At 39.0% G+C, this 14,572-nt stretch overlaps 1 protein-coding gene across 3 annotated transcripts in view; it reads right to left on the minus strand.

The window, feature by feature from the left end:
* CCDC90B (coiled-coil domain containing 90B) overlaps positions 1-14,118 on the minus strand; it is a 44,753-nt gene extending 30,635 nt beyond the window's left edge. For all 3 annotated transcript variants that reach the window (XM_077776193.1, XM_077776194.1, XM_077776192.1), the window contains exons 1-3: positions 13,660-14,118; positions 8,931-9,050; positions 7,688-7,791 (exon numbers count right to left, since the gene is read on the minus strand). In XM_077776193.1, the coding sequence (XP_077632319.1) occupies positions 7,688-7,791; positions 8,931-9,050; positions 13,660-13,759 (324 nt within the window). In that variant the 5' untranslated portion in view covers positions 13,760-14,118. The remainder of the gene's footprint in view (positions 1-7,687; positions 7,792-8,930; positions 9,051-13,659) is intronic.
* Positions 14,119-14,572: the final 454 nt, after the last annotated feature.

Below are 14,572 nucleotides of genomic sequence, written 5' to 3' on the forward strand. Positions count from 1 at the left end.
AAAAAAAAAAAAAAAAAAAAAAAAAAACCATACACAACAACAATAAAAAAAAACCCAGTAGCAGTTTGAAAATAAAGGAATATGAGAAGGACAGTTAGTTACTAATCTCACAGTTCCCTAAGGGACATCTTCAGGGAAAAAAGGAGCTGACACGTACCATTTCCCTCTGCCAACCCCAGTACAGTCACCCTTCCACCAGTGGGAACCAGCACCTGTGGGCATTCACTGCCTAACTAGCTTACCTGCCCCACCCCACCCCTCTTCACCCCTCCCTCAATCCACCCACTAACAGTCCTCTCTCCTGGAAGACTAGCACAAACCTTGCCAACAGAGCATTCTCACCACCTGTGGAGGATGTGTGTACCTTGTTAAAACTCTAACACCCATCCAGGTGTGCTCTGTGGAGTGTCCCTAGGCCAGCTCCAGTCTCCAGCAGTTGCATGAAAGAGGACCAGCCAGCTTGTTAAAAGTGAGCACCCCCCACTAACTACTTTCAAGAGCAGGAGATGTAGCTGAATTTCCCAACACACAAACAGACAGAGTTAGGCAAAGTAAAGAGACTAAATCAAATTAAAGAAAAGAACAAAATCAGAGCAAGGGACCTAAGTAAAATAGAGAAATAATATCAGTAAAATATGCCTGATAGAGAATTTAAAGTAATGACCATAAAGATACTCATGGGATTTGAGAAAAGAGTGGAGGACATCAGTAAGACCCTTAAAGATAAAGAGCCAATCAGGGCTGAAAAACAAAATAAATTTAAAACAAAAATACCGTTCATGGGAGAAATAGCAAGCTAGAGGAATTAGAAGAATGAATTCATGACCTGGAAGACAGAGTACTAGAAAGTAATCAAGCTGAGCAAATGAAAGACAAAAAAAAAAAAAAAGCAAGATGAGAACAGACTTAGGGATCTCAGCGAGTCCAAATGTAATTAATGTTCACATTACAGGATCCCAGAAGAACAACAAAGTGGGCAAAAAATTTATTTAAGCAAGTAATAGCTGAAAACTTCCCTAATCTGAGGAAGGAAATAGATATCCAGATCCAGGAGGCACAGTGAACCCCCAATAAATTAACCTAAGAAGGTAGACAACAATACAAATAGTAATTAAAACAACAAAAAAATAGTGATAAAGAATTTTTGGGATGCCTGGGTGGCTCATTCAGTTAAGTGTCTTACTCTTGATTTCAGCTCAGGTCACGATCTCGGGTTTGTGGGATCAAGCCCTGCATCAGGCTCTGCGCGGAGCATGGAAATTGCTTGAGATTCTACCTACCTCTCTCTCTGCTCCCCTCTTGTGCTCATGTGCGCATGCTCTCTCTCTCAAAAAAATAAAGTTTAAAAACACACAAAAAAAACATTTTAAAAGCAGTAAGAAAAGACAATTACATACAAAGCAAACTCTGTAAGGCTATCAGTGGATTTTTCAGCAGAAACTTTTCAGGCCAGAAAGGAGTGGCACAGTATGTTCAAAGTGCTGAAAGGAAAAAAGTCTGCACCCACGAATATTCTATCCAGCAAGGCTATCATTTAGAATAGGAGAGGTATGGCTTCTCAAACAAAAACTAAAGGAAGCCCTACAAGAATTATTAAAGGGGACTAAATGAAAGACTGTAAGTAAGAGTATGAAAAGCAGGAAACACAAAAGAAGTGAAAATAAGTATTATCAGTAAAAATCAGTCAAGAAAATCACAAAATAAAAGGATGTAAAATAGGACATCAATATGTAAAATGTGGGTGGGGGAGTAAAGAATGGGTCCAAACTTATGAGACCATCAACTTCACATGGAGATGTTACATACAAGCCTAATGGCAACCACAAATCAAAACCAGTAATAGACATGGAAAGACTAAAGAGAAGGGAATCCAAATTTATCACTACAGAAAGCCAGCAAACTGTGAAAGATAGTAAAAAAAAGGATGAGAGAAAAAGTACAAAACCAACCACAAATAAAGTTAGAAAATGTCAATAAATACACATCTGTCAATAATTCCTTTAAATGTAAATGAACTAAATGCTCCAGTTGAAAGATATGGGGTGACAGTGGATAGAAAAGTAAGTCCCATCTATATGCTGCCTATATGAGACTCATTTCAGACCTAAAGACACTTGTAGACTGAAAGTGACAGGACAAAGAAATGTAAACACGTATCAAGAGAAAGCTGGAGTAGCAACATTTATACTGGACCAAATAGAATTTAAAACAAAGACTGTAACAAGAAACAAAGAAGAACACAATATTATAATAAATGGAATCATCCAACAGGAAGATATAACAATTGTAAATACGGACCCAACATGGAAGCAGTAGAATACATAAAGTAGTTAACAACAAACACATAGGAACTAATCAATACTAATACAATAACTGTAAGGGACTTTAACAACCCACTTACATCAATGGGCAGATCATCCATACAAAAAAAAATCAACAAGAAAACAGTGGCTTTGAATGACGCAGTGGACCAGATGGATTTAACACATATATTCAGAACATTCAATCTTAAAATAGCAGTATACACATTCAAGTGCACATGAACATTTTCTAGAAGCGATCACATATTAGGCCATACAACAAGTCTCAACAAATTCAAAAAGATCAAATTTATTCTATGTATCTCTTTAGACTACAATGCCACAAAACTAGAAATCAACCACAAGAAAAAAAAAATGTTATTAACATGGAGGTTAAATAACATGCAACTAAACAATGAATTGATAAACCTAGAAATCAAAGATGAAATAAAAAATTATATGGAAGCAAATGAAAAAGAAAACACAAAGGTCCAAAATCTCTGGGATGTACGAAAAGTGGTCCTAAGAAAGTAGTTTATAGCAATATAGGCCTACCTCGTGAAGCAAAAAAATCTCAAATAAACAACCTAACCTTATAACTGATGGAGCTAGAAAAAGAAGAAACAACAAAACCCCAAACCAGCAGAAGGAAGGAAATAATGATTACAGCAGAAATAAATGACAAAGAATCTAAACAACAACAACAAACACACACAGAAAAACCCAAAATAATGGAGATCAATGAAACCAGTAGTTGATTCTTTGTTATTGTTTTTTTAATTTATTTTTTTAATGTTTTATTTATTTCTGAGAGAGAGAGAGACAGACAGCATGAGCAGGGGAGGGTCAGAGAGAGAGGGAGACACAGAATCTGAAACAGGCTCCAGGCTCTGAGCTAGCTATCAGTACAGAACCCAATGCAGGGCTCGAACCCACAAACCGTGAGATCATGACCTGAGCCGACGTCGGACGCTTAACCGACGGAGCCACCCACGAGTCTCAGTAGTTGGTTCTTTGACAAGATCAACAAAATTGATAAACCTCTAGCCAAACTCCTTAAAAAAAAAAAAAAGGACTAAAATAAACAAAATCACCAGTGAAAGAACTAACCCACAGAAATACAAACAAATGTAAGAGAATATTGTGAAAATTATATGCCAACAGACTGTACAACCTAGAAGAAATGGATAAATTCCTAGAAACAAATCATCACCCAAAACTGAAGCAGGAATAGAAAATCTGATCAGACCAATTACCAGCAATGAAACTGAATCAGTAATCAAAAACTCCAAACAAAAATCTAGGACCAGATGGCTTCACAGGTGAATTCTACCAAACATTTAAAGGAGAATTAATACTTATTCTTCTTAAACTATTACAAAAACAGAAGAGGGAGGAAAACTTCCAGATTCTTCCTAGGAGGCTAGCATCACACTGATATTAAAACTAGATAAAGACATCACAAATAAAGAGAACTACAGGCCAATATCTCTGATGAACACAGATGCAAAAACCTTCAACAAAAATACTAGCAAACTGAATCCAACAATATATTAAAAAAAAAAAAAAAATCACTGACCACAATCAAGTGGGATTTAATCCCGGGATGCAAGGCTGGTTCAATATTTGCAAATCAATCAGCATGATACATCACATTAATAAAAGAAAGGATAAAGACCATATGATCATTTTGACAGAAGCAGAAAAAGCATTTGAGATGGTAAAACATCCATTCATGATAAAAACCCTTAACAAAGTAGGTTTTATTTATTTATTTTGAGAGAGAGTACAAGCAGGGGAAAGGCAGAGGGAGAGACAGAGAATCTTCAGTGGGCTCCACGCTGACGGGGGCTCTTTCTCACAACTGTGGGATCATGACCCGAGCTGAAATCAGGAGTTGGATGCTTAAACGACTGAGCCACCCAGGTGCCTAACAAAATAGGGTTAGAGAGAACATAATAAAGGCCTTTATGAAAAACCCACAACCAACATCATACTCAATGGGGAAAAATTGAGAGCTCTTTCCTAAAGAGCAGGAACAATTCAAGATGTCCACTCACAGTTTTATTCAACACGGTACTGAAGTCCTAACTACAGCAATCAGACAACTAGAAGAAATAAAAGGCATCCAAACTGGTAAGGTAGAACGAAAACTTTCCTTATTTGTAGACGACATGATACTACATATAGAAAACCCTAAAGATTCCATCAAAAACCACTAGAACTGATAAATGAATTCAGTAAAATTGTAGGATACAAAAATCAACATTGCATAGAAACAGAAATCTGTTGCACTTCTATACACTAATAATGCAACAGTAGAAAGAGAAATTAAGAAAACAATCCCACTTAAGATTGCACCAAATATAATAAAATACCTAGAAATAACTTTAACCAAGAAGGTGAGAGACCTCTACTATGAAAACTCTAAAACACTGATAACAAGAAATTGAAGACAACACAAAGAAATGCAAAGATATTCCATGCTCATGGACTGGAAGAACAAATATTGTTAACATGTCTATAGTACCCAAAGGAATCTACAAACTTTATGTAATCCCTATCAAAATACCAACAGCATTTTTCACAGAACTAGAACAACCAACCCTAAAATTTGTATAGAATGATCAAAGACCTTGAATGATCAAAGCAGTTCTGTAAAAGAAAAACAAAACTGGAGGTATCACAATTTTGGACTTCAAGTTCTATTACAAAGCTGTAGTAATCAAAGCAATATGGTATCTGCCCCAGAATAGAACAGAATAGAAAGCTCAGAAATAAACCCACAAATATATGGTCAATTAATCTTTGACAAAGGAGGAAAGAATACGCAATGGAAAAAAGACAGCCTCTTCAACAAATGGTGCTGGAAAAACCAGAAACTACCTGTAAAATAAAGAAAGTGGACCACTTTCCTACACCATACCAAAAATAAACTGAAACTGAGTTAACCATATAAATATGAGACCTGTAACTATAAAAGTCCTATAAGAGAGCACAGGCAGTAATTTCTCTGACATTAGCAGTAGGAACCATTTTTCTAGGTATGTCTTCCAAAGCAAGGGAAATGAGAACAAAAACTACTGGGAGTACATAAAAATAAGAAGCTTCTGCAGAGCAAAGGAAACAACAAACAAAACTAAAAGGCAACCTATGGAATGGGAGAAGATACTTGCACACGACACATCTGATAAAGGCTTACTATCCAAAATATATAAAGAACTTACACAACTCAACACCAAGAAAATAAATAATCCAATTAAAAAACGGGCAGAAAACATGAACAGAAACTTCTTCAAAGAAGATATAGATGGCCAACAGACACATGAAAAGATGCTCAATCAACATCAGTCCTTACCAGGGAAATGCAAATCAAAACTACAATGAGATTTCACCTCACATGTAAGAATGGCTGAAAATAACAACACAAGAAGCAACACATGTTGGCAAGGATGTGGAGAAAAAGGAACGCTCTTACACTGTTGGTGGGAATGCAAACTGGTGCAACCACTATAAAAAACAGTAAGGAGGGTCCTCAGAAAATGAAAAATAGCCTATGAACCAGTAACTGCACTACTGGGTATTTAACTCAAAAGATACAAAAACACTTATTCAAGGGACACCTGGGTGACTCAGCTGGTTAAGCATCCAACCTTGGCTCAGGTCATAGTCTCATGGTTTCTGAGTTTAAGCCCCACACCAGGCTCTATGCTGACAGCTCAGATCCTGGAGCCTGCTTCAGATTGTGTGTCCCTCTCTCTCTGCCCCTCCTAGTCCCACTCTGTCTCTCAAAAATAAACAAACATTAAAAAAATACATTTAAAAAACAAACAAAACAAAACCACTTATTCAAAAGGATGCATAAACTCCTGTGTTTACTGGAGTATTATATACAATAGTCAAATTACGGAAGCATCTCAGATGAAGAAGATGTGGTATATATACTCAATGGAATATTACTCAAGTTATAAAAAAGAATGAGATCTTGCCATTTGCAACATCATGAATGGACCTAGAGGGTATTATATTAAGAGAAATACGTCAGAGAGAAAGACGAATACTGTATAATTTCACTTACATGCGGAATCTAAAAACAAAACAAAACCCAAAAAGCAGAAACAGACTCATAAATACAGAGAACTAGTGGTTGCCAGCTGGGTGGAAGTGGGTGGGGGGAGGGGTAGGTGAAATAGGTAAAGGGAATTACGAAGTATAAACTTTCAGTTACCAAATAAATAAATCCTGGAGGTGACAAGTTCACGGAACATCCTCAGTAACATCGTAAGAACATTGTATAGTGACAGACAGTGACTACATATATCATGGGGGAGCACTGAGTAATGTATAGAATTGGTGAATCACTACTTTGTACATTAGAGACTAATACAACACTGTATGTCAACTATACTTCAATAATAAATGTTAAAAAAGGTATTTCTGAAAATTTTAAACTGTATTTTTAAAAGTGCATCGCTTGGGAAAGGAGGAATAAAAAGGCAGGCAAGTCTTAATTCCTAAATAAAGTATTTGTCGAGTCCAAGAGAAAAAAAATATACGTGTGTGTATATATATAATACACATACATATATGTAATATATGTAATTATAGAAAGAAAACAGATTTTATTCATGGTGATTAATTCATGAATTATGAATCTATGAATTATATTCCACAGTTAAGCTCATTTAGCTTATTCTATGCTTTATATAAAATTCTTTTTCTCCACCGCACCACAATGACAACTCTATAAAATTACTCAATCTGAGTCTCTCGTTAGCGGCAAAGTAGAATAATTCTACCTACTTTCCAAGCTTGTTAGAGGGATTACATAACATAATATGTGAGAAATCCACAGCCCTCTGCACCTCTCATCCTAAATTCTTAGTAAACAGCATTATTTGACTTTAAGGATGTGTGTATCCACATTTAAAGCATCTTAATGAAGTCCTTCCCAGCCATGTTTAATTAAGTCCCTTCCAGCTTTATAAGTTTGTGAAAATTAACCAGAACATACTACACCTGACTGCAGTTAAATGTTTTTAATCTAATAGGTTAGCTTTTCTACTTGGTAGGTTTTCTGTGGGGAAAAAGCTGTTTCACTAATCACCTACACTACCTCAAATAATTCAAATAATATATAATTATCTCACACAACAAAAGATTTGATAAAATTTCATTCTCTGTGTGACCATACTTTTATTATGACTCTTCTAACTCCTCAATCTCTTTAGATATGGACTTCACTAAAGAGTTTTGCTTTTGTTCCTTGGTCTCTTTGTAGAGGATAAGATGCAGGCATATTTGGGAGATGGGTGGGTTGACAGAGATGCCATATGAAAAAGATTATCTAATGAAATGGTCACAATTGATAATAATGAAAATATTACCTGTTGCGCTTGAGTAACCATCTCCTTATAGATACTATCCAGGCTGACATTTGATAAAGTGATTAATGCTGATACAATTGTTTCTGCTTGTGCTTTGTCAAATCCTGTAGAGAGCAAATAAGTATTTATATATTTTTAAAAAATGATATCCTTATCAACAACACCTAGAATAACTTTCCTCATCATTTAAATGTTTTACTTTTCTTTTTAATGCTTATTTTAGAAAGTGAGTGTGCGAGTGAGAATGAATGGGGGAGGGGGAGGGAGGGAGAGGGAGAGGGAGAGAGAGAGAGAGAGAGAGAAAGAGATACAGAATCTGAATCAGTCTCCAGGCTCTGAGCTGTCAGCACAGAGCCTGATGTGGGGCTCAAACTCACAAACCACAAGATCATAACCTGAGCTGAAGTTGGATGCTTAACTGAATGAGTCACTCAGGCGCCCCTGGAATTTATTTTTCAGTAAGGGGATCTAATTTATTTTTCAAATGTCTAGTCATGTATCATATCAATTTATTAAATAGCCCTTCCTTTCTCTAATTTGTGACGCTTTCTTTATTGTTTGCTAAAAATATCTGTATTTACCTATCTGAACGCCACTCTTTTATTAATCAACTTTTCTTTATTTTTTATTTTTTAAGGTACATTTATTTTTGAGAGAGAGTGAGAGTGTATGCATGAGCAGAAAAGGGGCAGAGAGAGGGAGGGGTAGAGGATCCGAAGCAGGCTCTGCGCTGACAGCAGCAAGCCCAACATGGGGCTCAAACTCATGAACTGAGATCATGGCCTGAGCTGAGGTCAGACACATAACCGACTGAGCCACCCAGGTGCCTCATTAATCAACTTTTCTATTCCTGCATTATCACACAATTTAATTAAAAACTCTTCTGATAACTGGTTATCTTTTGTGCTTGTTCCTTTTTCTTTTCTGCTATTCTCTAACAGTCCTTGTACTTACACGTGAACTTTAGTATCAGCCTAGAAACCCTAGTTTTTCTTTTGTACATATTTGGAATCATATGGCACATGTAATTTTATGTTAGTTCTTTACTTAATTTATCTTATTTCCCTTATCAATAAATATTCTTCAAGCAATACCATTTTTATGACTGTAAAATATTCCACTGTATGGATGGCACTTGTATTTAAAGTGAATCTTAATTGTTCATAATAATGATATTGTCTTGACTAGGTAATTACCATGACTGTTATTAATATTCTTCTTTCAAGAGTTATCCATTTCTTACCATGAGTTTCCAAATCCTGAACCAGTGCGTGGGTATCAAACGTTAATTTCCTCTGTTCTAAAGGCGTTAGGTCCACTCTCCTCATATCATATCCTTCCTTGGCTGTGGTGGTGACAAAGTCTGAAAAGAGAAGACAGGTTGTTTTCCTTGTAGGAACTCAAGTGTGACACTTTAGTTTCTAAAGCATTTCTCCCATCTATTTACAATACAGTTCTAGCTCTTCAGCTTAGGAATTCTGCAATTTCAACAAAGAAAATGGATTTCTCTGAGCCCTCGACTCTTATCTGAAAAGTCTAGCAGTATTCTGTACATGGCAAACATTCAACAAATGCTTCCTTTCCTTCTTTCAGTATGATGTTTTATTTTAGAGTCAGTCAAAAATTGTAATGTATGTCAAAAGCTTTGGAGATCACTGCCACGTCTCTCATTACTGGAAGAGTGGAAACCAACCAACTCTCCTAGGTGCTAAGATGTCTTTCACAGAGCTCTCGTAATTATTTATACCTGTGTCCTCATATAAAGTAGCTTTTTGAACTCCCACTCTCTTACATATCCAGCTTATTTTCATCACAGTTCTCAGCTCTGAAATCATTTTGTTTGTCTCTGAACCAGAGTGTAAGCTCTAAGACTTTGTTTTTCATCACTGTATCTTCAGTACTTAGAACGGTGCTTGGCAAATAATTGGGTCACAATATTTAATTGTTGAATCAGTCAATGAAGTCTGATTTTAAGTCTTGGGAGTATTTACTAGTGGCAACACAAAAGCCGTAACAAATTTCTTATCTTTGAAATAAATGTCCCATTTCAATAAATCCCCAATTTTTAACCTAGACACAGTATGGTCCTTTTCCATATATTGCTGATGAATTTCATTAAAAAGTATGCTTCCTCAGAGAGAACTCTGTTTACATACAACTTCTTTACTATTACTATATATTAAGTAAAGTAACAGCTAATTAATATAATTATTAATTGAACACAAGGTACTGTACTAAATATTTTATACACTACGAAGGTAAGGTGGCATTATCCACATTTTTAGACAAGAAAACTGAACCTATGAAAGGTAAAGCATTTTACCTCCAGTCACAGAGTTATTATGGGCGAATTCAGACTCAGGTCTTCTGACTCCAAAGCTCAGGCTCTGTCACCCTATGCTTTTTTTTTTTTTAAATCCCAAACCTCTTAAGATACGTAGGTACTTAAAAAGACAGCTGCAACCTCAGGTATTGCTTTCCTGGTAGGCAGTGTAACGAAAATGGAATTCTTTCCTATGTACCCTTCCAGCCGACAGATACTTGAGCACCAGGCCCAGGTGAGGATGAGCAAAACCAGACATAACTGATGTCTTTGCTGACTTTGTTGACTAGTAGTCAGGAAAGATAGATTTAAAAAGAGTATCTAAATATAAACTCCAAAGTGATGCCCAGTCCTTTAGATCAATCCATTTAAATACTCAGATAAACTCTGTTTAGAGATAATGGGAATCAGATGTAAAGGTGGATCCACTGTGAACACATATACACACACATTAGCACAGCAGTTCGCAGTCTTTTTTGGCACTGAGTGCCATCTAGAAGAGTTCAGCAATGTGCCTGTGTGTCAATATTAGACCTGAGTAGGAAAAGAAAAAATGAGACGAAAAAGAGGGGCAGACTTCAGTGATATTTCCACTAACAACTGTATCAGGAATGATTAGGACCCGAAGTTATCTCTCTTTGACTAGAAGTTCAATATTTTATTCAGGGTTTACTTGGTAGGGGCGGCGAGGGGTAATATTTTTATGACATGATACTGCTTTCACACCTATTACTTATTCTTAAAATTCTCATGTTACGGATGAGGAAAACAGGTTCAGAAATGCTAAGTACCTGCCTGAGAGGTTATGGTCTCAGAGCTACGCAGATTAGTGCACAATTCCTCTGACTTCAGTCAACAAACATTCGAATGCCTTCCCCAAAGGAAAGCTTCCTACTGAATACGGGAGAGACACCAAATACGGAACACAGCCACAATCTGCAGGGTGCAGCTGGTCTCGGGCCCCATGTGCTCTCTTTGGCTCTCTGCTCTAAAGGACTCTTTTGCCTCTTTAATTCACTGAATAATTTAAGAAAGCTCTCCTTTGCCTGCTCATATTTATCCTTTTGAGTTCAGTTTTTATGTCGTCTCCTCCAGAAAGCCTGCCCAGACTCTTGTAGGTCAGGTGTTTCTTGTTAGTTTTTCACAGGATCCTAGGACGTTATTTTGCCACACCTCACGATTTACACATTTATATGACAGCTGTTTACCTTTCCCCACTAGGCCAGGGATCGCGTCAGCAAACTACAGCCTGCAGGCTACCACCACCTAATTTTCGAAATAGCTTTACTGCAACACAGCCATGCTCATTCATTTACGTATTATCAACGGCCACTTTCATGCTACGATGACAAGAGTAGTCGCAAGTGACCGCATGGCCCACAATATCTAACATACAACCTGGCTTATTACAGAAAAACTCTGCTGACCACCGCATTAGACTGTAAGGTCCCTGTGAGCAAGAACCACACCTGTTCTAGCTCATCACTGAATCCCCAATGCCTGATACAATTCTGGGTGCTCTGCAGAAATTTGCTGATTGAAAAGCCAACTGTGCTAGGTGTGGTGGGTACAATGAAGATCAAGGCTGTGGTGTTAAATCATGTGCTATCAAGGTATATCCATTAGGGAATACAGGGAAGAGACATTTGGCCTTCAATGAAAATAAAGGGTTAAGAATGGCTATCTGGAAACAATATGAGTGACAGTACATCTTAAAGATGCGTTATCCAGGCAGGAAAAACAGGATGAGCAAAATTCACCAATGCTATTCCTACCTTGAGCTCTATTTACTATGGGGATGAGGAGGGCAGAGAATTCAGAAGGATCTATGGAGCATCCAGTCCTTCGGTATACTCAAACAGCCTGTAATCTTTGGTTAAGTCTTCACAATCCTAACAGGTAGACTGTCCTCCTCCCTTGCAGCAGGACTTTAGAGAGCACTCTTCTTTAGAGGCAATAAGGAAACGAAAAGCCATTTGATATCCATAGTAGGGTGTCACAAGTGCTTCAACTCATACACACTTTTAAGAATAAACCTTTGAAAGCATATTAATAGGTAGAGGAGACCAAGTAACCAGAATCACTGTTCTCAGGGTGGGAGAACAGGTCCTTATAATACCTTAAAGGTTCCCAAAACTTACACAATTGTACAAAACCCCAAGCCCTTCCTTTCATTCTTACTTCTTCTGATTCTTTCATACATAGGTAGTGAGAAAAAACTCACAGTTTAAAGACTTAACCAGCATCACAGAGCTACTAAGTTGTAGATCTTGGATTAGCACTCTGGCCTACCTTGCACCAAGCTACCTCTTTGCCAGAAAAGGCCAGATTTCAATTTCAATAACACAAGTAAAATGATGTCTTGTTAAATCTAAGCTACAAGCTTTATATTAACTAACTTTAGAGTTGCAACACTTCAGTGACATAGGTGGTTACTATTACTTATTTCTATATGCTTGTCAGTTGACATGTACCTTGCGAGCTACATCAGAATTACCAGAATAAGTAACACAGCCTGTTAGTAACACATCCCTGAAGACTGACTCAGTAGTTCTGCGGTAGGACTTAAAATTATGTATTTTTAAAAAGGATTTATTTTTTGCCCAGTTTGGGAAGTACTAATGACCTAGGAATCCAGCACTATTAAAACTCAAACTGCATCACCTTCCCCTGCCTGCTCTTATTCATCTTTAAAAAACTTAATAAAGGAGATCCTTCCCACCCCCATGGGCCAAGGTCAAAGTTTTCAAATTAGTCCATCATAATGTGTGTGTATACTGAACACTGAAATATATAACCAAGTACCTTGTCACAGACCCTGGCAGCTAAACATCAGTCTCACAGATCCAGGATCAACCACTGCAACCTTACTGTGTGAGTGCAATGAAGCAATTAGCAAAACGGAACAAAGTATAGTGGGTACAGGGTGGCTCATTTCTCATGGCACTGAAGATTTAAGAAGGGGAACAGAGGTTAGTCCGAAGTGCCCATTCCGTGGACAATCTTAAAAAGTTTTCAAAAAGAGTGCGGGGAGATTCTGGAATCATCTCTCAGCATGGTTGTCCTTCAGGACACAAAGCTAACAGGGGGCTAACAAGTTCAACACTTGCAGGTTCCAGGATTCACATTCTGTTTTGCTTTGAATGGCTCCAACGTCACTGCAGAATAATGGAAACCACAGAGAAATACAGGCGGCCTGACCTGAAATGCATGCTGTGGTCTACCAAAAACCTGGGCCCGAGACAGCACCCAGAGAACAGCCCAAGTTTAAACAAGCCACGAAAGAAACCAGAACTCTCAACAGACTGCTCCAGACGGGCCTCCGAGAGGGCGGGGATTGCCAGCCTCATTTGATAGTAAAAAGGAACCAAGCGCTGAGAAAGAAGCCTGGGGGGCTCTAGTGGTGGAGACAGGTGGGAGCCCCAGGCTTTCACGGGCTCGCTCTCAAAAGAGGAAAGCAGTCCTCTCCTCAGTCCTGGCCCTTCCCGCCCCAATCCAAGCGGGCGAGATCCGGAGGCGGGGTCGCCAAGCACCGGGTGGGGCTGGGAGGGGCGTGGAACCCTGGTCTCCCGCTCGCCGGAGCTGGCACGAACCACCCGCAGTACCCCAGAGAGCAAGCAGGCATCGGTACCAAGCCGTCTCGCCTCACCTCTCCGCATGGCCGGCGAGAAACGCCCACCGAGGACTGAAATCCGGCGGCCCGCACGGTGCTCAGATATCAGGAGGCGCCCGATACTGTGACTCCACATTGCCTGTTTTAAGGCTGGTGGGTGGAGGTGAGAGGCAGGCCGAATCACGCTCGGGCTTTCGGGCAACGTAGTTCTGGCACCGCAAGGATGCTGGGAAGTGTAGTTTTCGGTCTGCAGCGGAATCCACGCCCAGCGCAGACTCCAACCTCGGTACCGTTAAGATGGGCCTCTTCACAGACGGACCCACAGCTCACGGGCATGGTTCACTGCAGCTCCGCGCCTCCCACCGTCCCTTCCCCAACCGGCGCACGACGTTACCGCTCTAAGAAAGCGGGACCTTGTCTGAGAACCTTCTGGCGCCCGTTTCCTAGCAATGAGGTAGAGCTCAACAACAAAGGTCCACCGGGAAAGCCAGCGGCCATTATGCGCCTGGGTGGGAGACTGAGTCACATCCTACCGCCCAGTAACCTGGGACGTGAAAGCCTCATCCGCTGAGCATTCTGGGGGATCGCGCAGAAACCTGGGAAACGTAGTCAGGCGAGGTACTCATTCTTGGTGCTTTATGGCCTACTCCTTCGCCCTCTTGTGCTCAGGAAGACGAACTGCAATTAGTTTAGTCCGGCCTTGAGGGAAACAATTTCTTCCTTTCCAGAGTGGTGCTGATTTTCACCACTGATCCCTCTGAGACCTGTTACTTCAGATTTTGTTCCACACGGTAAAAATGCTGAAAATAACAACACACAGTAATTGTGAGGTTCAAATATGCTGATATGTTCTTCGTAAATTCTAAAGTGGGTACATAATGGTTGGGTTTTAGTTGCTTAATTGTTCTCACAAGGATGTAAAACAGTTACTCTAGGATTTTTCTACCTA

Source organism: Crocuta crocuta, unplaced genomic scaffold (genome assembly GCF_008692635.1).
Source record: "Crocuta crocuta isolate KB4526 unplaced genomic scaffold, BGI_CrCroc_1.0 scaffold332, whole genome shotgun sequence".
In the NCBI taxonomy this organism is placed as follows: domain Eukaryota; kingdom Metazoa; phylum Chordata; class Mammalia; order Carnivora; family Hyaenidae; genus Crocuta; species Crocuta crocuta.